The sequence below is a fragment of the Rhinoraja longicauda genome, chromosome 15 (assembly GCF_053455715.1).
Source record: "Rhinoraja longicauda isolate Sanriku21f chromosome 15, sRhiLon1.1, whole genome shotgun sequence".
In the NCBI taxonomy this organism is placed as follows: domain Eukaryota; kingdom Metazoa; phylum Chordata; class Chondrichthyes; order Rajiformes; family Arhynchobatidae; genus Rhinoraja; species Rhinoraja longicauda.
Genome location: NC_135967.1, coordinates 1314318 through 1341830, shown reverse-complemented (window position 1 = coordinate 1341830; position 27513 = coordinate 1314318). Strand labels below are relative to the sequence as shown.

Here is a 27513-nt window from a genome sequence, read left to right as displayed (position 1 = left end):
GTTAGATAGAGCTCTAGGGGCTAGTGGAATCAAGGGATATAGGGAGAAGGCAGGCACAGGTTACTGATTGTGGATGATCAGCCATGATCACAATGAATGGCGGTGCTGGCTCAAAGGGCCAAATAACCTCCTCCTGCACCTATTTTCCACGTTTCTATGTAATCTGTGTAAAATAATCTTACCCCGCACACCCCAGTTGAACCTTTCTCCTCTCCTTAAAGCTATGCCATCTAGTATTTGAAGCTTCATGTTTTTAGATGCACATGGTGTGGAAGCAGGATGCTCTTAGAATCTTCAACAACCTGGCTTTCCCACTGCTTGGGAATGGGTTAAAAGGCATCCCATGAGGTTTAGCATTGAAAAGCCACCCTTTCATCTGAGCAAATTACAATTCCATAATACAGGATTGTTGGTAGGGTTGCCAACTTTCCCGTATTAGCCGGGACATCCCGTATTTTGGGCTAAATTGGTTTGTCCAGTACTGGACCGCCCTTGTCCCATATTAGGCCCGGGGGGGCGCTGTAGGTCCGGGCGCTGTAGGCCCGGGGGGGCGCTGTAGGCCCGAACACTGTAGGCCCAGACAGTGTAGGCTCGGACAGTATAGGCCCGGAGGCCCGGGCGCCGCATAACGGAGATTGCATAGCAACCCGCCTCCCAGCCTGGGCGGCCGCCATTGGTGGAGCAGAAACACGTGGCCGCTGGCTAGGTGAGGTCACGTGGGCCACGGGGCGGTGATATCACCTTGTCCCTTATTTGGGAGTGAGACAGTTGGCACCCCTAATTGTGTAGCCCCCTGTGTAGGTGGTGAAACCAGTCCGAGTTTTCGGAGATTACAATGAGCCCGGTGCCCAAATCTGCAGCAGGAATCAGAATTGAGGATGGAATTCCTGCCACGTCATGGTGATTGCAACACAAACAGTTTCATGATCAGCAAGAGAATCGTTCATAGTTAGGTCACAAGTAACAGGAGCAGAATTAGGCCATTCGCTCCATCAAGTCTACTCCGCCATTCAATCCTGGCTGTGCCTCACAGGATCAATGCAACATGTCACACAAGAAGCCAGTGGGTGGCACAGTGGTGCAGCAGTAGAGTTGTTGCCTTACACGCCAGAGATTCGGGTTCGATCCCCACTACGGTTGCTGTCTGTCTAGAGTTTGTACGTTCTCCCTGTGACCACGTGGGTTTCCTCCAGCTTCCCCGGTTTCCTCCCACACTCCAAAGGCGTACAGGTTTATAGGTTAATTGGCTGCTGTAAATTGTAAATTGTCCCTAGAGTGTAGGGCAGTGTGGTGTGCGTGGTGATCGATGGTCAGCACGGGCTCGCTGGGTCCAAGGCCATGTTTCCGTGCTGTATCTCTAAAGTCTCAAGTCAGTGAAGTTGGAGGGGGAAGCTATTGGAAGCGAATATGTATTAATTCCCATTCTTGCTACTTCCAAGGGTGTTACTTCTGATTTCACTGAAACAACCCAGCTAGTAAAGTTGCTGTCTCACAATGCCAGAGATCCAGATTCGATCCTGATCTCAACAACTGTCTGTGTGGAGTTTGCTTTGGATACCTCGATTTCCTCCCACATGCCCAAGGCATGGGTTAGTAGGTTATCTGGGCTGTGCCTATTGCCCTGAGTGTGTAGGGAGTGGATGAGAATGTGTGATAATGGTAGGGTTGCCAACTATCTCACTCCCAAATAAGGGATACGGTGACGTCACCGGCCCGCGCCCCACGTGACCTCACCCAGCCAGCGGTCACGTGCTCCCTCTCCAACAATGGCGGCCGCCCGGGCTGGGAGGGCGGGTTGCTACGCAACCTCCGTCTGGGAGTGCTCGGGCCTCCGGACCTACAATGTCCGGGCCCAGAGTGTCCGGGCCTACAGCGGTCCCCGAGCCTAATACGGGACAAGGGGGACAAACCAATTTAGCCCAAAATACGGAATGTCCCGGCTAATACGGGACAGTTGGCAACCCTAGATAACATATGGCAATCACTCCACATTCTTAAATCTCTATTCCTACAGCAATTTTTCTTAAACGTTATTCCCTTATCACGTATCTGTACAATGTAAATGGCTCGATTGTAATCATGTATTGGCTTTCCGCTGATTGGATCGCATGTAACAAAAAGCTTTTCACTGTACCTCAGTGTACCTCACTGTACCTCACTGTACACATGACAATAAACCAAACTGAACTGAACTGTGAACTGACATCAACGTGGACTCAGTGGCCAAAGGGCATGTTTCCATACTGTATCTCTAAACTAAACTAAACTAAACCTCCATTTGAGGTTTTAAAATTTAATGCTGAAAGGTGGGCTGAAAATCATAGATTTAATGTGATCCATGGGTTCCAGATGGAAGATTTATAGTCTTGTTATTTTTATGGAAAAAATATATGTAGTATATATTTAAAGCAACTGAATTTATATTAGATAGGTTCAAAGAGTGCCCAAGAAGTGTCCTTTTGCAACAATTGGCATGAGATTTATAACAGTGAATGTGGTCATTTTATTACTTTGGATTTTTCTGAATACACAGATACATAGACAATAGGTGCAGGAGGAGGCCATTCGGCCCTTCGAGCCAGCACCGCCATTCAATGTGATCATGGCTGATCATCCACAATCAGTAACCCATTTCTGCCTTCTCCCCATATCCCTCTTTCTAACTCTTTTGAATGCATCAAGTGAATCGGCCTCCATTGCCTTCTGAGGCAGAGAATTCCACAAATTCACAACTCTCTGTGTGAAAAAGTTTTTCCTCGTCTTAGTTCTAAATGGCCTACCCCTTACTCTTAAACTGTGGCCCCTGGTTCTGGGCTCCCCCAACATCGGGAACATGTTTCCTGCATCTAACGTGTCCAATCCCTTAATAATTTTATATGTTTCTATAAGATCCCCTCTCATCCTTCTAAATTCCAGTGAATACAAGCCCAGTCATTCCATTCATTCATCATATGACAGTCCCGCCATCCCGGAACTTAACCTTGTGAACCTATGCTGTACTCCCTCAATAGCAAGAATGTCCTTCCCCAAATTAGGAGACCAAAACTGCACACAGTACTCCAGGTGTGGTCTCACCAGGGCCCTGTACAACTGCAGAAGGACCTCTTTGCTCCCATACTCAACTCCTCTCATTATGAAGGCCAACATGCTATTAGCTTTCTTCAATGCCTGCTGTACCTGCGTGCTTACTTTCAGTGACTGATGTACAAGGACACCCAGGTCTCGTTGTACTTCCCCTTTTCCTAACCTGACACTATTCAGATATAAATCTGCCTTCCTGTTCTTGCCACCAAAGTGGATAACGTCACATTTATCCACATTATACTGCATCTGCCATGCATCTGCCCACTCACCCAACCTGTCCAAGTCACCCTGCATCCTCATAGCATCTTCCTCACAGTTCACACTGCCACCCAGCTTTGTGTCATCTGCAAATTTGCTAATGTTACTTTTAATTCCTTCATCTAAGTCATTAATGTATATTGTAAATAGCTGCGGTCCCAACACCGAGCCTTGCGGTACCCCACTAGTCACTGCCTGCCATTCTGAAAGGGACTCGTTAATCCGTACACTTTGTTTCCTGTCTGTCAACCAATTTTCTATTCGTGTCAATACCCTCCCCCCAATACCATGCGCTGTAATTTTGCCCACTAATCTCCTGTGGGACCTTGTCGAAGGCTTTCTGAAAGTCCAGATACACCACATCCACTGGCTCTCCCTTGTCCATTTTACTTGTTACATCCTCAAAAAATTCCAGATTTGTAAAGCATGATTCCCCCTTCGTAAATCCATGCTGACTTGGACCAATCCTGTTACTACTATCCAAATGTGCCGCTATTACATCTTTAATAATCGACTCCAGCATCTTCCCCACCACTGATGTCAGGCTAACTGGTCTATAATTCCCTGCTTTCTCTCTACCTCCTTTCTTAAAAAGTAGGATAACATTAGCTAACCTCCAATCCACAGGAACTGATCCAGAATCTATAGAATATTGGAAAATGATCACCAATGCGTCCACAATTTCTAGAGCCACCTCCTTGAGTATCTTGGGATGCAGACCATCAGGCCCTGGGGATTTATCAGCCTTCAGTCCCATCAGTCTACCCAACAGCATTTCCTGACTAATGTGAATTTCCTTCAGTTCCTTCGTCACCCTAGGTCCTCTGTCCTCTGTTCTCTAGTACATCTGGGAGATTGTGTCTACCTCAGTGAAGACAGAACCAACGTACCTGTTCAACTCGTCTGCCATTTCATTGGTCCCCATAATAAATTCCTCTTCACATATCTAAACAAGCTTTTACTATCCTCCTTTATATTCTTGGCTAGCTTACCTTCCTACTTAATCTTTTCTCCCCATAATGCCTTTTTAGTTACCTTCTGTTGATCTTTAAAAGTTTCCCAATCCTCTGGTTTCCCGCTCATCTTTGGTATGTTATACTTCTCTTTTATTTTTATACTGTCCTTGACTTCCCTTGTCAGCCACGGCTGCCTCTTACTCCCCTTAGAATCTTTCTTCCTCTTTGGAATGAACTGATCCTGCATCTTCTGGATTATTCCCAGAAATACCTGCCATTGTTTTTCCACCGTCTTCCCTGGTCTCTTTCCAGTCAACTCTGGCCAGCTCCTCTCTCATGCCTCCATAGTTCCCCTTGCTGAACTGCAATACTGACACTTCTGATTTTACCTTCTCCCTCTCAAATTGCAGATTTAAACATCATATTATGGTCACTACCTCCTAATGACTCCTTTACGTTGAGTTCCTTAATCAAATCCAGTTCATTACACAACACTAAATCCAGAATTGCCTTCTCCCTGGTAGGCTCCAGTACAAGCTGCTCTAAGAACCCATCTTGGAGGCACTCCACAAACTCTCTTTCTTGGGGTCCAGTACCAACCTGATTTTCCCAGTCTATCTGCATGTTGAAATCTCCCATAACCACTGTAGCATTACCTTTGTTACATGCCAAATTTTAACTCCAGATGCAACCTGCACCCTATCTCCAGGCTACTGTTTGGGGGCCTGTAGATAACTCCCATTAGGGTCTTTTTACCCTTACAATTCCTCAGTTCTATCCACAATCACTCTCCATCTTCTGATTCTATGTTACCCCTCGCAAGGGACTGAATTTCATTCCCTACCAACAGAGCTACCCCACCCCCTCTGCCCACCTGTCAGTCTTTTTGATAGGACGTACACCTCTGAATATTCAGCTCCCAGCTCTGATCCTGTTGCAGCCATGTCTCTGTGATTCCCACAACATTAAACTTGCCAATATCTAACTGAGCCTCAAACTCATCCACTTTATTTCTTATACTTTGCGCATTCGTATACAACAATTTTAATTTGGTATTCACCTCCCCTCTCACACCGGTTCCTATTTCACCTGACCTTGCTCTCTTATCCCTTCTTGACCTTTCCGTCCCATTAATTCGGGAGTCTTTCGTAACTTTTCCCGTACTCTCTTCCCCTTTAACTCCACCCTTATACTCCAAATTTGTCAACCCCTCCCCCCCACTACTTAGTTTAAAGCCACACTTATAGCACTAGCAAACCTGCCTGCCAGAATGTTGGTCCCCCTCCTGTTAAGGTGTAACCCGTCCCTTTTGTACAGGTCACCCCTACCCCAGAAGAGATCCCAGTGGTCTAAAAATCTAAATCCCTGCTCCCTGAACCAGCCCCTCAGCCACACATTCAGATCCCCCATCTCTCTGTTCCTGCCCTCACTAGCACGAGGTACAGGAAGCAATCCATAGATAACCACCCTAGAAGTCCTGCTTTTCAGTCGTTCCTAATTCTCTAAACTCACATTGCAGAACCTCCTTCCTCATCTTCCCGATGTCGTTTGTGCCCACATGCACAACCACTTCCGGCTGTTCACCTTCCCTCTCGAGGATGTTCTGAAGTCCGTCTGAGACATCTTGGAGCCGGGCACCAGTTAATACCTTTCCACAGTATCTCCTATAATTGTTCTCTAGTCAAGGACTATATTGTAACCTGTTCACCAAGGTTGTCTGCATTGCCTCTCTTGTTTTCTCAGTCACTGAGTTTCAATTGAAACCAGTTTGTTTGATCCACATGCACACAACAGCAAGGGCCATACTTTGTATGGTTTCTCCTGAATATTTGCTACCATTTCAGTGTGACACTGACTTAGCCGAATGAGCAAATTAACTTTCTAATATTTACAGTTCACAGTTGTGTACTGAGGTACAGTGAAAAGCTTTAGTTGTGTGTTATCCAATCAGTGGAAAGACTGGATACACAGTTATCCAGTCAGTGGAAAGACTGGATACACAGTTATCCAGTCAGTGGAAAGACTGGATACACAGTTATCCAGTCAGTGGAAAGACTGGATTACAATCGAGCCATTTACAGTGTACAGATACATAGTAAGGGAATAACATTTAGTGCAAGGTAAAACCAGCAAAGTCCGATCAAGGATAGTCCGAGGGTCACCAATAAGGTAGATGGTAGGTCAGGACTGCTCTCTGGTTGTGGTAGGATGATAACAACCAGGAAGAAACTGTCCCTGAATCTGCAGGTGTGCATTTTCAAGTATCAAAGTTACGGGTACTCATGGAAACTTTACTTTCCTTTAAATGAAAAGTCTTGTGGGTCCAATATATTAAATCTGAGGGACATGTGATTCCTGGGACAATTTCTGGGAATTTGAATGTCTCCACTTTGTGTCAACGACCTTTGACAAGTAGTTACAGCATAAGAAACATCAAATCAACCACAATCACATAGTGGCTTTGAAAAATATTCTGATAAAGGAAATATCTGCATTTATCAAGGTTGGGAGGCATATCTAATTGAGAACCCACTTTCAGTTTAATGTATTTTTACATTCAGACTTCACAAAATGGTTGTCCACCCAATAATCTTTGTGGGTCATGGGGGCCACAGTCTAAGAATAAAGGGGCGGCCATTTAAAACTGATGCCACACGCATCGTCCCAATGGAAGAAGTGCTGAAGGGGCTAACGAGCAGATTTTCAACAAATACTGACTGACAATCAGCATCAAGAAGACTATTGTTATATGTCAGTGGGACTGCACTCCAGCACTGAAATCACCCTAAACACTACTCTGCTAAAACTGCCAACAAATTCACCTACCTGATGAGGAAATCAACTCACGTGTAGGAAAGTCAGCAACCCCCTTCAGGAGGCTAACCACGTGGGCATTGACGAACATGAAACTGACAGCTTTTTCACCCAGAGAGTTGTGAATTTGTGGAATTCTCTGCCACAGAGGGCAGTGGAGGCCAATTCACAGGGTGAATTTAAAAGAGAGTTAGATAGAGCTCTAGGGGCTAGTGGAATCAAGGGATATGGGGAGAAGGCAGGCACGGGTTACTGATTGTGGATGATCAGCCATGATCACAATGAATGGCGGTGCTGGCTCGAAGGGCCAAATGGCCTCCTCCTGCACCGATTTTCAATGTTTCTATGTTTCTATGCTTTCTATGTTTCTATGCTTTTTATGTTTCTATGCTATTTTCTATGTTTCTATGATGTATCTATGTCTTCCAAGATATTTGCTCTCATCTCTCAGTGTTCTGTGGTTCTTCATTAAATAGCCAGGGCACATTTTTTTTTGTGGCAGGTGGATTGGTTTTTCTGTTTCTACCAGGATAAGATTGGAGCAGAGGATATTTCACTTTTTATACTTTGGGTCACAGAGCCTTAAATTTGAATGGTAGATAAAGTTCTGTGTTCTTTACTCTCACTGCCTGCTGCAACTCTCTCTAATTGCTAACTAAGTTAAGACTTTGCTTTGGTCTTACAGGGTTCCGTGGAATACCAGGCGACAATGGGCTTCTAGGACTTCCCGGACTGGATGGAAATGAAGGTCCTCCTGGAAAGATTGGTATTCCTGGTTCTCCAGGTCAGAAAGGAGTACCAGGAGAGGTGTACGGTGCACGGCCTGGTGCTGCAGGTTTCCCTGGTCAACCTGGAACACCAGGATTAAAAGGAGCGCCAGGAGGTTCTGGCTTACCAGGCCCGACAGGTAAAGTAGACCCCTGAACTGCAGACGCGGGTTAATACGCAAAAAGGCACAAAGTGCTGGAGTAACTCAGCAGGACACGCTGCATCTCTGGAGAACATAGATAGCCACATTTTTAGGGTCACCTATCCATGATCTCCCGAGATGCTGCCAGCACATGTGTCATTTTCCCCGAGAGGTAAAGTTTCAGATTATGCTTGTTTATCGGCTCAAACTACTGTAGATTTTGATTAGCAGAGGCCCTAATAGATTCTTGAGATGTTAACATGCAGTGAGTTTATAGACTGGCAGTAGCCCCCAATCTGACACTGACCTTCGAGCATAGAACACCAACAAGAACTAGAGAACCAAGATTTGCCTGAGAAAGTGCACTGGGCTTCCTCCTCTTAATCTCAATGAGATCTTCACCATGTTGGTACCTGAAGCAGCTCAGCATTCACCAACTGGTGTTCATTGTTCAATGCATGTCCGATTATGAAACGTGGATAGACCACTGGATCAAGGAAAGCTCAAGTGCCCATTATCTGGAGTCACGTGTATGCATGAAACCTTCATGCCTTTGGTGGGCTGGACCACAGAGTCAATCCCTGTGACTACGGTCGACACCTGGGGACTGTGGTTGGGCGGCACGCACTGCTGTAGGACACAGCCCTGGGTTAAGCTCACTGTAGGCGGATTCCTTGGAGAGATGGGCAGTGTTGCTGGAGATGGTCATGGGAAGCTGGAACTAAGCAAAGGAGAGGGGAAGACGAGCGGGAAGAGGGTCTCACTAATGGATTTTGAGGGAAGCCTCGTCCATAGAAAAATAGAAACATAGAAAATAGGTGCAGGAGGAGGCCATTTGGCCCTTCCGTTTGCTCTGGTGAACCCAAGAGTTTCCCACCACCAAGGTGGACGAGGAACTGACTTCAATGAAGTCATCCTCAACCCCAGCGGAGGATCGCAGCATTTTGAGAGATATTTTAAAACACTGTTACACTCGGAGATATGTTTTTAAAAAACCATGACATTGAATGCTAATCTTAGTCTCTTTAACTGTCTTTTGTTAAAAAAATCTGAAACCTGCCAGGTTTTGATGGTCGGCCTGGGCGCCAAATCCCAAAGGGTGAAAGAGGAAATTCAGGCTACCCTGGTCTCCGAGGCCTGCCCGGACCGCCAGGTGCAGATGGAATGGACACATCACCAGGGCTGGGGGGAGAAGTGGGCAGACCTGGTGAGCCCGGACAATCAGGTGAGACTCGAGTGAAGTCGGTTACCCTCAGCTTCTATGTACTGCCCTCAGACGTCCAGTGACTTCTCCACAAATAACCAGTAGATGAAATACAGGAGGCACAAAGCCACATAGTTAAAGAGCATGTAGGATATTCTGCTTTGGGGCATGAATACAAACACACAAGAGAAGTCAATGCAGCGTATAATGAGTACATGTCCGCGGAACATTATACTGAGACAGTTTACAGGTGTGCAGTTTTATTTCCCCTTGGTTCTTTGCCACTGAGCTTTATCGAGGCATTGGTAATTACAACCCTACATTGAATTTACATGGGCGTGCAAATGCTGGAATCTGGAACAATAAACAACTGCTGGAGGAACTCCCCAGATGTGAAGGAAGGAACTGCAGATGTTGGTTTACACCAAAGATCTGAAGAAGGGTCTCAACCTGAAGCGTTCCTTATCTCCCGAGATGCTGCCTGACCTGCTGACTTACTCCAGCTGGAGGAACTCAGCGGGTGGAGCAGCACTTGTATGTGGGGTGGGGGGGGGGGGGAGAGGGGAAGAAATTGTCGGTGCTTAGGGTCAAGTAGGGTTGCCAACTGTCCCGTATTAGCTGGGACATCCCGTATATTGGGCTAAATTGGTTTGTCCTGTAAGGGACCGCCCTTGTCCCATATTTGGCCCGGGGGCTGCTGAAGGCCCAGACAATGTAGCCCGGGACACTGCAGGCCTGTGCACTGTAGGCCCAGGGGCCGCTGCAGGCCCGGACAGTGTCGGCCCGGGCGCCGACTAATGGAGGTTGCGTAGCCATCCGCCTCCCGGCCCGGGCGGCCGCCATTGGTGGAGCGGGAGCACGTGGCCGCTGGCTGGGTGAGGTCACGTGGGGCGCGGGGCGGTGACATCACCTTTTGTCCCTTATTTGGTGTGAAAGTTGGCAACCCTGGGGTCAAGACCCTGCAGACGGAGTGAAGTGAGAGAGGGGTGAATAGTGGCAGGCGGGTGATAGCTGGAGGTAGACAAAGAAACTGGGCAGATGGATCCAGGTGGGGGTGGGAAAAGATGGTGCCTTTTGGTCAATCTGAAATCAGGATCGATCTTTCCTACCCCATCTCCACAGATGCTGCTCGATCCACTGAGTACCGCCAGCAATTTGGATACTAAATTGAACAATAATGCATATTCAGGCACAATCAGCCACATATCTGATTGTGGCAAGTATTAAAATAGTAGATACTTTTTAATCAGCCATAAAGTCCTTTTCGTTTAATTTCCCTCCTCTTCCAGTGTTTGTGTTTCCTGAGCTCCTCACTGGAGGGTGTGTGTTAGTTGGGGAAGGGTTGCAGTTTATTCCATCTGTTTCTTGTCATTGGGCCTCACTGTTCCCTTGCAGTAGATGGCAGCTGGAGGGGATTGGCAATAGTTTGCTATTCCGTGCAGGCACCTGGTTAAAAACTGGCCACCAAACACGCCCAAATGCAGAAGGATGAGAGGGGATCTTATAACATATAAAATTATTAAGGGTTTGGACACGCTCGAGGCAGGAAACATCTTCCCACTGTTGGGGGAGTCCAGAACCAGGGGCCACAGTTTAAGAATAAGGGGTAGGCCATCTAGAATGGAGATGAGGAAAAACTTTTTTCATCCAGAGAGTTGTGAATCTGTGGAATTCTCTGCCACAGAAGGCAGTGGAGGCTGATTCTCTGGATGCTTTCAAGAGAGAGTTAGATAGAGCTCTTAAAGATGGCGGAGTCAGGGGGTATGGGGAGAGGGCAGGAACGGGGTACTGAATATGGATGATCAGCCATGATCACATTGAATGGCGGTGCTGGCTCGAAGTGCCAAATGGCCTCCTCCTGCACCTATTGTCTATTGTCTATTGTCTACAAATGAAAAGTGAGTGAGGAGAGGTGGGGAGGGGGAGTGGGATGGAGATAATCCTGGCCATCAGACTCCAGAACATTTTGGGATTAGGAATAAAACAGCTCAACGGGGTGGTGCCTGGACTTAGGACCGTAGAGAGTTCTCACCCCGCAAATCTTTTGGAGGAAGGTGAACTAAAAATAAATCGCAACTAAACACAAAGACGCAGGAACTCCCGTCTGACATCAAAACTTCAACGCTAGAAAATGCACAACAAAATAGATTGTTGTGTAGGAAGAAACTGCAGAGGCTGGTTTAGAAACATAGAAAATAGGTGCAGGAGGAGGCCATTTGGCTCTTTGAGCCAGCACCGCTATTCATTGTGATCATGGCTGATCATCCACAATCAGTAACCCATGCCTGCCTTCTCCCCATATCCCTTGATTCCACTAGCCGCCAGAGCTCTCTTAAATTTATCTAGTGATTTGGCTTCCACTGCCCTCTGTGGCAAAGAATTCCACAAATTCTCAACTCTCTGGGTGAGAAAGTTCCTTCTCACCTCAGTTTTAAATAGCCTCCCCTTTATTCTAAGATTGTGGCCCATGGTTCTGGACTCCCCCAACATTAGGAACATTTTTCCTGCATCTAGCTTGTCCAGTCCTTTTATAATTTTATATGTCTCTATAAGATCCCCTCTCATCCTTCTAAACTCCAGTGAATACAAGCCTAGTCTTTTCAATCTTTCCTCATATGTCAGTCCCGCCATCCCAGGGATCAATCTCGCGAACCTACGCTGCACTACCTTACTTGCAAGGATGTCCTTCCTCAAATTAGGAGACCAAAACTGTACACAATACTCCAGATGTGGTCTTATCAGGGCCCTATACAACTGGAGAAGAACCTCTTTACTCCTATACTCAAATCCTCTCGTTATGAAGGCCAACATGCCATTAGCTTTCTTCACTGCCTGCTGTATCTGCACGCTTACTTTCAGTGACTGGTGTACAAGGACACCCAGGTCTCGTTGCACTTCCCTCTTACCTAACCTGACACCGAAGATAGACACAAAATAGTGGAGTAACAGCCGGACAGGCTGCATCTCTGGAGAGAAGGAATGGGTGACGTTTCAGATCGAGACCCTTCTTCAGACTAATGCACAGCTTTCATTTCCATTAAATTTCAGATCTGAGGGGATGAATCCAAACTTCTAAATCACCATCCCATTTTCCTCTTTAATATTTAACGAGTTGATGTCATGAACCCAAGCATCCGCTCAGATTGCAGAGATCATAAAACTCAAATCATGGAGTTTTTAACCATGCTGAAGAAGGCTGTTAGGTCCTTTTGTTTGTTTAATGGAATCATAGAAAAGTATCTGATTTAATATAATAAACAGGCAGGGAAGTGGATACAGGAACAAAAGTCTCAATAAACAGTACCATGCACTTTAGTCATCGGCATGATGACTAAAGTGGTGCATCTCATGGTTAGTGTCCAGAGCCGCTCGGAGTACAGATGCTGGAATCTGGAGCTATCAACAATCTGCTGGAGAAGCTGGGTGCAGCGGTAGAGTTGCTGCCTTACAGCGAATGCAGCGCCGGAGACCCGGGTTCCATCCCGACTACGGGTGCTGTCTGTACGGAGTTTGTACGTTCTCCCCGTGACCTGCATGGGTTTTCTCCAAGATCTTCGGTTTCCTCCCACACTCCAAAGACGTACAGGTATGTAGGTTAATTGGCGTGGTAAATATAAAAATTGTCCCTAGTGGGTAATTACAGACAACGCTATTGTTTGAACGTAACACCTTCTGATTTGGTAGCAGGTCTGTGATTATGTAACGTTCTGTGGGAGGGGGGTCAGTTAGCTCAGTTTAGTTTATTGTCAGGCGTAACCGAGGTGCAGTGGAAAGCTTTAGATGCATGCTATCCAGTCGGCAGAAAGACAATACATGGTTACAATCGAGACATTTACAGTGTGTAGATACATGATAAGAGAATAGTTTATGAAAATCATGGTTAAAGTAAGTAATGTTACTGTAGGAGTAGAGATTTAAGGTTATGGGGCGATTGTAATGTGTGGTTGTAGATCTGCTTCTGTGGCTGGCACACAAATAGTCACCTGGGCTGGGCTTGTCATCTCTTGGTATATTTTGGAGGGAAATTCTTCCATTATTATTGACTCTTTCTGTTCATCTATTCACATATGTTGTCCATGCTTTCTGTTTCATTCATCACCCACCAACTTTCCATATCTGGTCTCAATCGAATGTGGTGCGGTCACTGCATGTAGGCTGTGCAGGTGAGAGGGAAGTTGTCTGTAGCTTCAAGCAAAATGGCCTAACCCTCCTGCTTTCTAAAGCTTAGGTCGTTGCTGTATGCATTCTGCTTATAGAGTGGAGCCCGCTGATTATCATCTCTTAATTGTACACTCAACACATCTCAGGAGGTGCATTTTCAATCTGCCTCTTTCAATCGATCCGAGACACTCCAGTTTTCACAGCACCACCTGAGAGATGGAGGGAGACGGACACTTTGCCCGAGTTGTGGGGAATGTCATGCTGAAAACTACTGGGAGATGATTGAGGAACAGGCAAGCTCCATGATAGCAAGAGAGAAGCAACTGTCTCTGGCTTCTTCCAATGTGACACCCTGAAACTGACCATATCGTGTGGGGATTTACACACTTCATTCCTAACTTACTCTCTTTACACCCTGTCCTCATGAACCCACCAACATTTGGACTTAAAACTACAAAGTCAGACTACATCAATATTTTTTTCCAAGAAATGAGCAGGCTCCACTGTAATCATGCTTCTGGCTAAAGCTGTGGTTCACCAGCCTCAGCTGTGAACATGTCTTTCAAATTAACATGGATAAATTGCTACCAGACTATTGATGTGATGCTTGTTTTCAAACTGTCCTGGCTTCTTAACATGATGGCTTAAATATCTGTGGTAGTGATAGTAACGTCTGGTCATTGCTACTTATGGCTTCAAAAATATTTTTTTTCACATCTAAACTATTTATAAAACTTGTTGCACTGCCTGACTTTTAAGTGATTGCCCCATTGAACCGATGCATTCTGCTTTTCTAGTTAGCGAGTTAAATTATAACCAACTTTATCCCCAATTTTGCCATTGGTGAGCAGCATTGTGCCTTCTCAATATTCCCCATTTTGTGGTGCAGAGACCGAGAGTTAGTCGCGGCCGTCAAAGATACTGTGCTCTTGAGCACTTATGCACTTAATGGAAGTCCGTACAATGTTCACCGGCCCTACACTAGTGTTGGTCTACAGAAGGCTGTGGAGGCAAAGTCAGTGGATATGTTTAAGGTAGAGATTCTTGATTAGTACATGTGTCAGAGATTATGGGGAGAAGGCAGGAGAATAGGGGTTAGGAGAGAGAGACAGATCAGCCGTGATTGAATGGCAGAGTAGACTTGATGGGCCGGATGGCCTAATTCTGCTCCTATGCTGCGGTGGCCCAGCAGTAGAGTTGCTGCCTTACAGCGAATGCAGCGCCGGAGACTCAGGTTCGATCCTGACTACGGGCGCCGTCTGTACGGAGTTTGTACGTTCTCCCCGTGACCTGCGTGGGTTTTCTCCGAGATCTTCGGTTTCCTCCCACACTCCAAAGACGTACAGGTTTGTAGGTTAATTGACTGGGTAAATGTAAAAATTGTCCCTAGTGTGTGTAGGATAGTGTTAATGTGCGGGGATCGCTGGGCGGCACGGACTCAGTGGGCTGCAGGGCCTGTTTCCACGCTGTATCTCTAAATCTAAAAAAAAACAAACACTTATGATCTTATGATCCAGGCGCATTTTATTTCATGCAGATAAAGGTTTTCTGCATTGGGCCAAAACTATACTCGTTTAGTAAGCTAACAGCTACTCTCCTTTATTCAGTTCGAAGACCTTTTAAGCAGCCGGCATTGCATTACCTTGAATATAAGCAAGGGACTGTTGCTTATCTAAATCTAAAACAAGAAACTGCAGATAATGGGAATGTAGGAAAATGGTTAGAAGAAGCGCAGCAGGGCAGGCAGCATCAGTGGAAAGAAAAACAGTTAACGATTAAAGTCAGGAACCTTGCACTAGATTCTTTTGGCCATTGCTGCTCCTTCACACCCTCATTATCCTGAAGATGCTAGTATTGTGCTAACTCCAGCACAGGTGCCAGTGATCAGACCAGGGTGCCACTGTTAATGTGTGAAGCTACAAGGTGAGTGTTGCAACCTTGTGTTGCTTAGTGTTGCTTAGTCCTCACTTCCTTCGGTGGTCTCAAGTCTAGTGGTCTGGTGTTCAAAAGACTTCTCCTGTGGATCAGGGACAAACCTGGAATCTCTCCCGTCTGTACAACCTACCTGTACCTCTAGGATATTAACTTACCAGCAAAGTCCTCTGAGAGCTTGCAGTATGGGCAATGGTACAAGAATTGAATTGAAATGCTCACAAGATTTTTACATCTCGACATGCTGCATCCAATTTATTTTTTCTAATTTCATGTCCCTGGTTGTAGATGCCAAGTGTGTACATCAGACATCCAGGTAGATAACGATATACAAAATCCATCCACATTTACGATGCTGTTGGTGAAAAGGAAAATGGAAAAAAATAATCCATCAGCTTTTGCCTTGGCACAATTAAAGTGCTTTTTCAAGGCTACCTTTGCAGATTGGAAGCACTGTGGCACCAAGCTGCCTAAATAGGTTAGAAAGTTACGTGCCTAACTCCAAATAATATCCCTAATCTTGTATTACCAGAATTGACCTTGAGTTCCATCTTTAGACTCTAGAGATACAGCATGGAAACAGGCCCAGAGAATTGTGAATTTGTGCAATTCTCTGCCACAGAGGGCAGTGGAGGCCAATTCACTGGATGAATTTAAAAGAGAGTTAGATAGAGCTCTAGGGGCTAGTGGAATCAAGGGATATGGGGAGAAGGCAGGCACAGGTTACTGAGTGTGGATGATCAGCCATGATCACAATGAATGGCGGTGCTGGCTCAAAGGGCCAAATGGCCTCCTCTTGCACCTATTTTCTATGTCTAATTTACAATTTTAGCAAAGCCAATTACCTTACAAACCTTTATTTTTTTTGAGTGTGGGAGGGAACCGGAAATAGGCCCTTTCGGCCCACTGGGTCCGTGCCGACCAGCGATCCCCACACACTAACACTATCCTATACCCACTAGGGCAAATTTTTACATTTACCAAGCCAATTAACATAGTGTCTTTGGAGTGTGGGAGGAAACCGAAGATCTCGGAGAAAACCCACGTAGGTCACGGGGAGAACGTACAAACTCCGTACAGACAACGCCCGTAGTCGGGATGGAACCCGGGTCTCCGGCGCTGCACTATAATGCATTGTCCGACCCCACTATAATGCATTGTATGTCATTTATATATCTTCTGGGACAAGGGGATCCTCCTTCAATGCCTTGATGGCAACCTGATATGGTGTGATCAGCAAGGAGGTTGTCGGGAAGGATGACCCTAACAGGCCTTTCTCTTTAAAACACACGCTTGCGAAATGGTCTTCGTAAGTTCATGTGATAGGAGAAGAATTAGGCTATTCGGCCCATTAAGTCTACTCCGCCATTCAATCACGGCTGATCTATCTCTCCCCCCTAAACCCATTCTCCTGCCTTCTCCCCATAACCTCTGACACCTGTAGGGAAAAAAGCCGCAGATGCTGGTTTAAAACGGAGGTAGACACAAAATGCTGGAGTAACTCAGCGGGTCAGGCAGCATCTCAGGAGAGAAGGAATGGGTGACGTTTCGGATCAAGCATCAGTCTGAAGAAGGGTCTCAACCCGAAACGTCACTCATTCCTGTACTAATCAAGGATCTATCTACCTCTGCCTTAAAAAACATCCATTGACTTGGCCTCCACAGCCTTCTGTGGCAATTAATTCCACAGATTCACCACCCTCTGACTAAAGAAATTCCTCCTCATCTCCTTCCTAAAGGAACGTCCTTTAATTCTGAGGCTGTGGCCTCTGGTCCTAGACTCTCCCACTAGTGGAAACATCCTCTCCACATCCACTCTATCCACATTTTATTGTAACCATTCCTCTACTTTGTCGTTGTGTGAGCACCGTTTCCCACTCCCCTTACCCTGAAGTAGACATGATAGAATCATAGAAACATAGAAAATAGGTGCAGGTGATGTCCATGTGATTAATACTGAGGGCTAGATTGTTTCTCTGGTTCGAGGGGAAATTGAAGATGAGTGGGGGTGATGGGGGAAGACGTGGAGGGAGGAGCTGTCAAAAGTCAGGGAGAACATGCAGGGCCTTTGTGGAGAGCAGCAAGACACTCTGTTGTCAACATTCACTCAGCTCCCACAGGACATGACAAAAACATAAAATATTGGATAATGGATGGTAATTGTCCAAACGCAGTGTGACACATCAGGACATGTCAGGACCAGCAAGTCTATCTTCTTGAGAAGTCTAATCGGAAGGAGTGCAGAATTTGCAAAGTAAAATCTATTGTGAAAGAATCGAAGCAGAGAGGGGGTTTTGTCAACCCGGCAAATGCTAACCAATTAAGCTGCAAAGAGGGAGGAAATTGCTGACTGCGTTGGTAGTTTTGTAGTGGCCAAACATCATGCCTTTCCACCTTGCTCTCCAAAGTTCGATTTCAAAAGTGAATGGTCTTTGTTGCAGGTTTCCCAGGACCCAAGGGCTTCATCGGAGATCGTGGACCTTCCGGACCGTCTGGCATGAAGGGATTCCCAGGAATGTCGGGAAATCCCGGTTACCCTGGGTCTCCAGGACGCCCGGGACTCCCAGGGGAACCTGGCCGTGAGACGTCATACAGTCCACATGGACCAAAAGGTACACTGCTTTCATCTCATCATTACTACTAATGGGCATTTCACAAGAGCCTCTTTGTTTTTGCATCTTGACTCCAAGGCTGTGCAAGATGGGCATCAACAAATTGATGGTGAGTTTGATGGTGTGCGGCAGAAATCTGGGCAAAGTGCAAATATAGTGAATTTGAGCTTTGTATCCTGCCATCTGATGACTGAATCATCCTACCACAACCAGAGAGCAGTGCTGAACTACTATCTACCACATTGGTGACCCTCGGACTATCCTTGATTGGACATTACTGGCGTTACCTTGCACTAAACGTTATTCCCTTATCATGTATCTGTACACTGTGAATGGCTCAACTGTAATCATGTCTTGTCTTTCTGCTGACTGGATAGCACGCAACAAAGGCTTTTCTCTGTACCTCAGTACATGTGACAATAAACTAAACAGATCCAATTCCAGCTCCAAGATCATTAAGACACCGACCGCATCGCTAACATGAATGTAAATCGCTGTTATCGTGCTGTTATTGAATTAGAACTTACCAATCCAAGTCCTCTCCTGGTCCCAGTGCCGAGTGCCTGATGGAGAACCTTCTCTGTTTCACACAGAGGCGGCTGAAGCTTTGCACTTGACTTACCTTCCAAATGTACAAAGCAATTTCAGTGAGGCACTAATATGAAAAGTATGCAGGGTTAGTTAGTCTACACATGTGTGCCTGCTCGTGCTATTTACAAGCTACTGGGGAGCACTAAAGGCAGAAACCTTTCAAAGCAGCCGTGCACCTTTTTCATGGCAACATTGCTGACCTTCATTTCTGCTGCCAATTCATTGTCAGGATGTGCAGAAACAAAGATGTTAACATCCTACCTCCACCATGGTACATCCACTGCTCCAGCATGTTTTGGAGAATATGCCTGATAACTGTACCATTTCCTTTCTGATCGCTTCACCGAGGGAATTCACAAGGTGGCACTGTTGCTCAGAGGTGCAGCATTGCTCGCTCGAGCTGTCTCGCAGAACCAGAGACCCAGGCTCTGTGAAGATCGTTTGACGGCACTGGGCCTGTAGATATTAGGCCTGTAGTAGGCGGCACGGTAGCCCAGCGGTAGATTTGCTGCTTTACAGCGAATGCAGCGCCAGAGACTCAGGTTCGATCCTGACTACGGGTGCTGCACTGTAAGGAGTTTGTACGTTCTCCCCGTGACCTGCGTGGGTTTTCTCCGAGATCTTCGGTTTCCTCCCACACTCCAAAGACGTACAGGTTTGTAGGTTAATTGACTGGGTAAATGTAAAAATTGTCCCTAGTGTGTGTAGGATAGTGTTAATGTGCGGGGATCACTGGGCGGTGCCGACTTGGTGGGCCAAAAAGGCCTGTTTCCGCACTGTATCTGAAATATGAAATATGAAATAAATAAATATTTAGATTTAGATTTAGAGATACAGCGCAGAAACAGGCCCTTCGGCCCACCGGGTCCATGCCGACCAGCGATCCCCACACATTAACACTATTCTACACCCACTAGGGACAAATTTTATTTACATTTGCCCAGCCAATTAACCTACAAACCTGTACGTCTTTGGAGTGTGGGAGGAAACCAAAGATCTCGGAGAAAACCCACGCAGGTCACGGGGAGAACGTACAAACTCCACACAGTACAGCACCTGTAGTCAGGATGGAACCCGAGTCTCCGGCGCTGCATTCGCTGTAAGGCAGCAACTCTACCGCTGCGCCACTGTGCTCGCTGGAGCTTAGAACAATATGGGGGGACCTCATTCAAACGTACCGAATAGTGAAAGGCTTGGATAGAGTGGATGCAAAGAGGATGTTTCCACTAGTGGGAGAGTCTAGGACTAGAGGTCACAGCCTCAGAATTAAAGGATGTTCCTTTAGGAAGAAGATGAGGAGGAATTTCTTTAGACAGAGGGTGGTGAACCTGTGGAATTGTTTGCCACAGAAAGCTGTGGAGGCCAAGCCAGTGGATATTTTTAAGGCAGAGATAGATATTTTTTTGATTAGTACGAGTGTCAGAGGTTATGGGGAGAAGGCAAGAGAATGGGGTTAAGAGGGAGAGAGAGAGATCAGCCATGATTGAAGGGTGGAGTAGACTTGATGGGCTGAATGGCCTAATTCTGCGCCTATCACTTAGGACCTGTTGACATTATGAGATCCCAATCTACATGGAATGTTTTTCTGATGTCTTCTTGGTGTGCCCAGCACGATATATAATCTGCTGAGGTAAAATAGCTTTTTTTACATTCTTTTGATCCTATCGGTGTTTTTTTGAGCAATTTACGAATCCAGGATTTTTAAAAACAGTTTACCGGGTAGATTCCAGCTTCTGGAAGAGTCCATTTCCTCAGCTGTGCATCACTTATTTTAAACGATTCTCTATTTGCCCCTCCAAATTAACTTCAAACCCTCAGGAAATTATTATCAGTGACAAGTGCAGCTTTTTCAGCACAGATTAGGGTGGCACGGTGGCGCAGCGGTAGAGTTGCTGCCTCCCAGCGCTTGCAGCGCCAGAGACCATCCTGACTACGGGTGCTGTCTGTACGGAGTTTGTACGTTCTCCCCGTGACCTGCATTTGTTTTCTGCAAGATCTTCGGTTTCCTTCCACATTCCAAAGACGTGCAGGTTTGTAGGTTAATTGGCTTGGTATAAAAGTAAATTGTCCCTAGTGGTGTGTGTAGGGTGGTGTTAATGTGCAGGGATCGCTGGTCAGTGCGGACTCGATGGGTTTGAGATACAATCATGTTGCTTTGATTTTAAGCTTCACTGACATAACTTTACGATGATTTAAACGTGGCCCAGTGTGAGGTTAATGGTGCTTATTATATCATGTCTTGATTTGGCACAGGTGAAAAGGGCCACGTTGGGGTGATTGGATTCCCAGGAACGCGGGGCCTTCCAAGTTCGTCAGGATACGATGGGAGAAAAGGAGAAACCGGAAGTTCAGGAAGACCAGGCTACCCAGGTCCCCCGGGCAGGATTGGGGAGAAAGGTGAGTCTCAAACTCTGACACGGGTAGATTAATCCTCCTCTTGTGGGATTGGGGGTGGGTGGGGGGGGGGGGGGGGGAAGGGGGGCAGAGGTAGGAAACATTTGAAGAAAGGTCCCAACCCAAATGTGTGGCACAGATCCCACATTATGTGCTCTGCACTGGTCAGAAACATAGAAACATACAAAATAGATGCAGGAGGAGGCCATTTGGCCTTTCGAGCCAGCACTGCCATTCATTGTGATCATGGCTGATCATCCACAATCAGTAACCCGTGCCTGCCTTCTCCCCATATCCCTTGATTCCAGTAGCCCCTAGAGCTCTATGTAACTCTCTTTTAAATTCATCCAGTGAATTGGCCTCCACTGCCTTCTGTGGCAGAGAATTCCAAAAATTCACAACTCTCTGGGTGAAAAAGATTTTCCTCACCTCAGTTTTAAATGGCCTCACCTTTATTCTTAGACTGTGGCCCCTGGTTCTGGACTCCCCCAACATTGGGAACATTTTTCCTGTATCTAGCTTGTCCAGTCCTTTTATAAATTTATACGTTTCTATGAGGTCATTACTTAAGAAAACCTTGCATGACTTCTAAGAAGACGGCTTCTGTCAGAGTAGTGCAAGAGTCCACATATACTGCACCATGGAGCTGGCATCAACTCACCCCAAAATATCATCCATCCATTACCGCCAAAGATGCTCCCTGACCCACTGAGTTTCTTCAGTACTTTTGTTGTTTTTTCTCAGTTTAGTTGAGGAAACATTTCATTTCTGTTGGAATACATTTATAGGATTAAAAGCTTTAATTATTTGTTTTGTTTTCGGCGGTCGTTTCGCTGAACACTTACATTGAGACCTCCTTGGACTACGCGATCTCCCGGCTGCTAACCCTTTCAACTCCCCTTCCACTCCCATACTGACCTTTCTGTCCTGGGCCTCCTCTATTGTCAGGTAGCGAGCGGCCTTATGCAAACTGAAGGAACAACATCTTACATTTCGCTTGGGTAGCTTACATCCCAGCAGGAAGAAACATGGAATGTTCTCATTTTAAGTAACTTCTTCTCATACGCCACTCGCCTCCCCTCTTCCCTCCTTTCCCCCTTCCTTTTCTCCTAGTTGTTTTACCAGTTGTCCACATTACTGCAGATGTGTTCTCACCAGGGCCCGGTACAACTGCAGATGTGGTCTCACCAAGGCCCGGTACAACTCCAGATGTGGTCTCACCAGGGCCCTGTACAACTACAGATGTTTTTTGTTTATAATGGCATCCTGAGATGAGATACACAAACAGGAAGTCACCACCTTCAGTTGTACACTGTAGCAACTTCAGTCCCCACTTTACTATGATTAATAAAATATCGAAGATTCAAATTATATTTTTAGATTTTGTTCCAAACTGCCATAAGATATTTAGTGAATACAAGTGTAATGGTGTAATGGTATAGTGCCTAAAATCAATTTGCTACATTAAAAATACATAATACTTTGAGGTTTTTAGAACAGGAGGGAAATGGTCAGTAATGATCCCCACAGGTCAGTAGCAGAAACACGGCTTCCTTCGTATGTATACAATAGACAATAGGTACAGGAGGAGGCCATTCGGCCCTTCGAGCCAGCACCGCCATTCAATGTGATCATGGCTGATCATTCTCAATCAGTACCCCGTTCCTGCCTTCTCCCCATACCCCCTGACTCCGCTATCCTTAAGAGCTCTATCTAGCTCTCTCTTGAATGCATTCAGAGAACTGGCCTCCACTGCCTTCTGAGGCAGAGAATTCCACAGATTTACAACTCTCTGACTGAAAAAGTTATTCCTCATCTCAGTTCTAAATGTACTAATGATTTATCCATGGATGTCCATGCCACACTTTGTAAGTGTGCTAATTCACAAAACATGGAGGCATAAATATGGACTGCCACTTATCCATCTAGTCTAGGGTGGGTAAGTGGCAGGTGAAGTTTTATTTTGAGAAATGTTTGTAATGCATGTTGCTAGAAAGAATGAGAACTAACAATATATCTGTGCAGGTTTGTTGAAAGTGTTGAGGTAGTTTTGAGAAAGTGATTTCCAGAGCATTTGGCATGCCAGCCTCTCTAAGTACAAGCATAGAATACAAGATCAACAGAATAAGAATGAACCTTTATAAAATACAGCTTCAGCTACAGTTGGATTATTGTATCCCTTTCTGCATCACACTCTATGAAATGTAAGGGCTTTGGGGAGGATTGAGAAGAACCAGGGGCCACAGTTTAAGAATAAGGGGGAGGCCATTTAGAACGGAGATGAGGAAAAACGTTTTCACCCAGAGAGTTGTGAAGTTGTGGAACTCTCTGCCTCAGAAGGCAGTGGAGGCCAATTCTCCAGATGCTTTCAAGAGAGAATTAAATAGAGCTCTGAAAGATAGCGGAGTCAAGGGATATGGGGAGAAGGCAGGAACAGGGTAGTGATTGTGGATGATCAGCCATGATCACAGTGAATGGCGGTGCTGGCTCGAAGGGCCAAATTATTTATTGTCTATTTACCTTAGTGATATGATTTTAAAAGGTGGATGAACTTGGTTCAATGGTATTGTTTTCTACGGAACAGAAGAAACATAGAAACATAGAAAATAGGTGCAGGAGGAGGCCATTTGGCCCTTCGATCCAGCACCGGCATTCATTGTGATCATGGCTGATCATCCACAATCAGTAACCTGTGCCTGCCTTCTCCCCATATCCCTTGATTCCACTAGTCCCTAGAGCTCTATCTAACTCTCTCTTAAATCCATCCAGTGATTTGGCCTCCAGTGAATACAAGCCCAGTCTTTTCAATCTTTCCTCGTATGACAGTCCCGCCATCCCCGGGATCAATCTCGTGAGCCTACGTTGCACTGCCTCAAGAGATTGAGAGGAGATTAAATAACAGCACTTACATTTAAAATAAAGCACTTTACAGAAGCCTTGTACAGAGTAGAGAGAGAAACATTCTTGCCATTGGCAGAGAGGTCAAGAGTGGGAAGTAATAGAGTGAAGGTGACTGCAAAAGAGACAGAGTGTGACGAAGAAACACACAGCACAGGGTCACGTTTGGAATGGTCCTTCAAGTGTAGTGGTCAATGCAGATTCTCTGGTCTCCTCCAGAAGGAAGGTTTAATCAGTATCTGAAAGTAAAAAAACATGCAAGGCTTTGAGGCAAGAGGTCATTTGGTTGTTCTTACATGGAGACACTATGTTGGATTGATCTTACATGGAGACACTATGTTGGGTTGATCTTACATGGAGACACTATGTTGGATTGATCTTACATGGAGACACTATGTCGGGTTGATCTTACATGGAGACACTATGTCGGGTTGATCTTACATGGAGACACTATGTCGGATTGATCTTACATGAAGACACACGTAGATTATTTTAGTTTAGTTTTGAGATACAGCACGGAAATAGGCCCTTCAGCCCACCGAGCCCGCATTGACCTGCGACCCACACATTAACACTATCCTACACACACTGGGAACAATTTACAAGTCCACCAAGCCAATTAACCTACGTACCAGTATGTCTTTGGAGTGTGGGAGGAAACCAAAGATCTCTGAGAAAACCCACGCAGTCACAGGGAAAACGTACAAACTCATAGAAACATAGAAACGTAGAAAATAGTTGCAGGAGGATGCCATTTGGCCATACGAGCCAGCACCGCCATTCATTGTGATCATGGCTGATCATCCACAATTAGTAACCTGTGCCTGCCTTCTCACTAGACCCGCCTGTGTGCATTTGGTCCATATCCCTCCAAACCTGTCCTCTCCATGTACCTATCTAACTGTTTCTTAAATGTTGGGATAGTCCCAGCCTCAACTACCTCCTCTGGCAGCTTGTTCCATACACCCACCACCCTCTGTGTGAAAAGGTTACCCCTTGGATTCCTATTAAATCTTTTCCTCTTCACCTTGAACCTATGTCCTCTGGTCCTCGATTCCCCTACTCTGGGCAAGAGACTCTGTGCAACTACCCGATCTATTCCTCTCATGATTTTGTACACCTCTATAAGATCTGCCCTCATCCTTCTGCGCTCTATGGAATAGAGACCCAGCCTACTCAACCTCTCCCTATAGCTCACACCCTCTAGTCTGGGCAACATCCTCGTAAACCTTCTCTGTTCTCTTTCCAGCTTGACAACATCTATCCTATGACATGGTGCCCAGAACTGAACACATATCATTTTCAAAAACAGTGAATGTTGGCATTCACAGTCTGAAGAAGGGTCTGGACCTGAAACGTCACCCATTCCTTCTCTCTGGAGATGCTGCCAGACCCGCTGAGTTACTCCAGCATTTTGTGTCTACCTTGTCATTCACGTTGTTATGTGGGAATTGCAGCAGCCTCAATATGCACCACAATCTCCCACTGACAGAGCAGTGTGACAATAAGCCGATCATTGCTAACCGAGAGATGAATGTTAGAGTTACAGAATGATACAGTGTGGAAACAGGCCCTTCATAGAGTCACAGAGTGATACAGTGTGGAAACAGGCCCTTCATAGAGTCACAGAGTGATATAGTGTGGAAACAGGCCCTTCATAGAGTCACAGAGTGATACAGTGTGGAAACAGGCCCTTCATAGAGTCATAGAGTGATACAGTGTGGAAACAGGCCCTTCGGCCCAACTCGCCCAATGCCAGAGAAAACGTACTTTTGCTTCTGCAGAATCGTGCTTTTTGAATTAATTTGAAAGGGCTTTGATTAATTTCTCAATAAAATGCCTAAAGCTGTAAGCCAAAGTGTAAGGCTAAATATTTGTGTAATAGTTTGGTGGGACTAGGGTAGGTAGGGCATCATGGTCACCATGGGCAAGTTGGGCTGAAGGGCCTGTTCCCGTGCTGTATGACTCTATGGCTCTCTATGGTTCTCGTTAGGTGAGAATTTTACCAACCAAACATCTGGTATTGAGATTAAGAAAATAACTGCAGATGCTGGTACAAATCGAAGGTATTTATTCACAAAATGCTGGAGTAACTCAGCAGGTCAGGCAGCATCTCAGGAAGGAATGGGTGATGTTTCAGGTCGAGACCCTTCTTCAGACTGATGGTTGATTCTTTGAGAATTGGATAAATCATTTTAATTAACCAGTTTAATTGTTATTCAGAATTATCATTGGCTACTTTTTTGTCCGTAGGTGACCAAGGCTTCACAGGAACACCTGGAGAAAGTTTTCGAAGAGACTATATATTAGAAAGACAACGAGGCGACCCTGGCACTGCTGGACCTCCAGGGTTCCCTGGCTCGAGAGGTAGGATCGCCACATTTGCCATCAAGCTCCAGTTTCATCAAGCATTTTGTGGAAGGGGGCAAATATTCATCTGTAGGAAAAAATAACTGCAGATGCTGGTTAAAATCGAAGGTAGACACAAAGTGCTGGATTAACTCAGCGAGTCAGGCAGTATCTCGTTTCGGGTTGAGACCCTTCTTCAGTCTGATGTCAGGGGAGGGGACGGGACAAAGATAGGATGTAGTTGGAGACAGGATGACTAGTGGGAGAACTGGGGGGAGGATAGAGAGAGAAAGCAGGGACTATCTGAAGTTAGAGAAGTCAATGTTTATACTGCTAGGGTGTAAACTAACCAAGCGAATTATGAGGTGCTGTTCCTCCAATTTGCGCTGGGCCTCACTCTGACAATGGAGGAGGCCCAGGACAGAAAGGTCAGATTGGGGATGGGAGGGGGAGTTGAAGTGCTGAGCCACCGGGACATCCTGCCTCCAACTACATCCTATCCTTGTCCCGCGCCCACCCCTGACATCAGTCTGAAGAAGGGTCTCGATCCGAAACGTCACCCATTCCTTCTCTCCAGAGATGCTGCCTGACCCGCTGAGTTACTCCAGCATTTTGTGTCTACCAAATATTCATCTGCTTCTGCATGTTTTGTCCGAGTGTTGTTGATTGGTATGCCACCACCCCGCGCCCCACATGACCTCACCCAGCCAGCGGCCACATGCTCCCGCTCCACCAATGGCGGTCGCCCGGGCCGGGAGGCAGGTTGCTATGCAACCTCCGCCAGGCAGCGCCCAGGCCTCCAGACCTACAATGGGTCTACAATGTCCAGGCCCACAGTGTTCGGGCCTACACTGTCCAGGTCTACACTGACTGGGCCTAGAATGTCCGGGCCTACAGTATCCGGGCCTACAATGTCCGAGCCTACAGTGTCCAGGCCTACAGTGTCCGGGTCTACAGTGTCTGGGCATACCATGTCCAGGCCTACAATCTCCGGGCCTACAGTGTCTGGGCCTACAGCGCCCCCCGGGCCTAATACGGGACAAGGGTGGTCCCGTATGGGACAAACCAATTTAGCCCAAAATACGGGATGTCAGACGGGACAGTTGGCAACCCTATCAGTAGTGCAAAGATCCAGTGTCTTGGGTCTTTATACAATCATGAACTAGACTGATGGGTGTGTAAAAGGCTCTGAACATTGTACAATTGCACAGCACACAATGAGATGTGGGAGATAACTCTGGGGCAAGAGCCAGATCCAGTCTTTGTGTACGAGAGAAGCGTGGAGTCATAGAAAAACATAGAAACATAGAAAATAGGTGCAGGAGGAGGCCATTACGAGCCAACACCGCC

The 27513-nt window shown here is 46.1% G+C and overlaps 1 protein-coding gene across 4 annotated transcripts in view; it reads left to right on the top strand.

Moving 5' to 3' along the window:
- Positions 1 to 27513, top strand: part of col4a6 (collagen, type IV, alpha 6) — a 409834-nt gene that overhangs the window by 323359 nt on the left and 58962 nt on the right. For all 4 annotated transcript variants that reach the window (XM_078412091.1, XM_078412093.1, XM_078412090.1 and 1 more), the window contains 5 exons: positions 7798 to 8019; positions 9086 to 9247; positions 17761 to 17931; positions 20776 to 20919; positions 26068 to 26181. In XM_078412091.1, coding sequence (XP_078268217.1) covers positions 7798 to 8019; positions 9086 to 9247; positions 17761 to 17931; positions 20776 to 20919; positions 26068 to 26181 — 813 coding nt within the window. The remainder of the gene's footprint in view (positions 1 to 7797; positions 8020 to 9085; positions 9248 to 17760; positions 17932 to 20775; positions 20920 to 26067; positions 26182 to 27513) is intronic.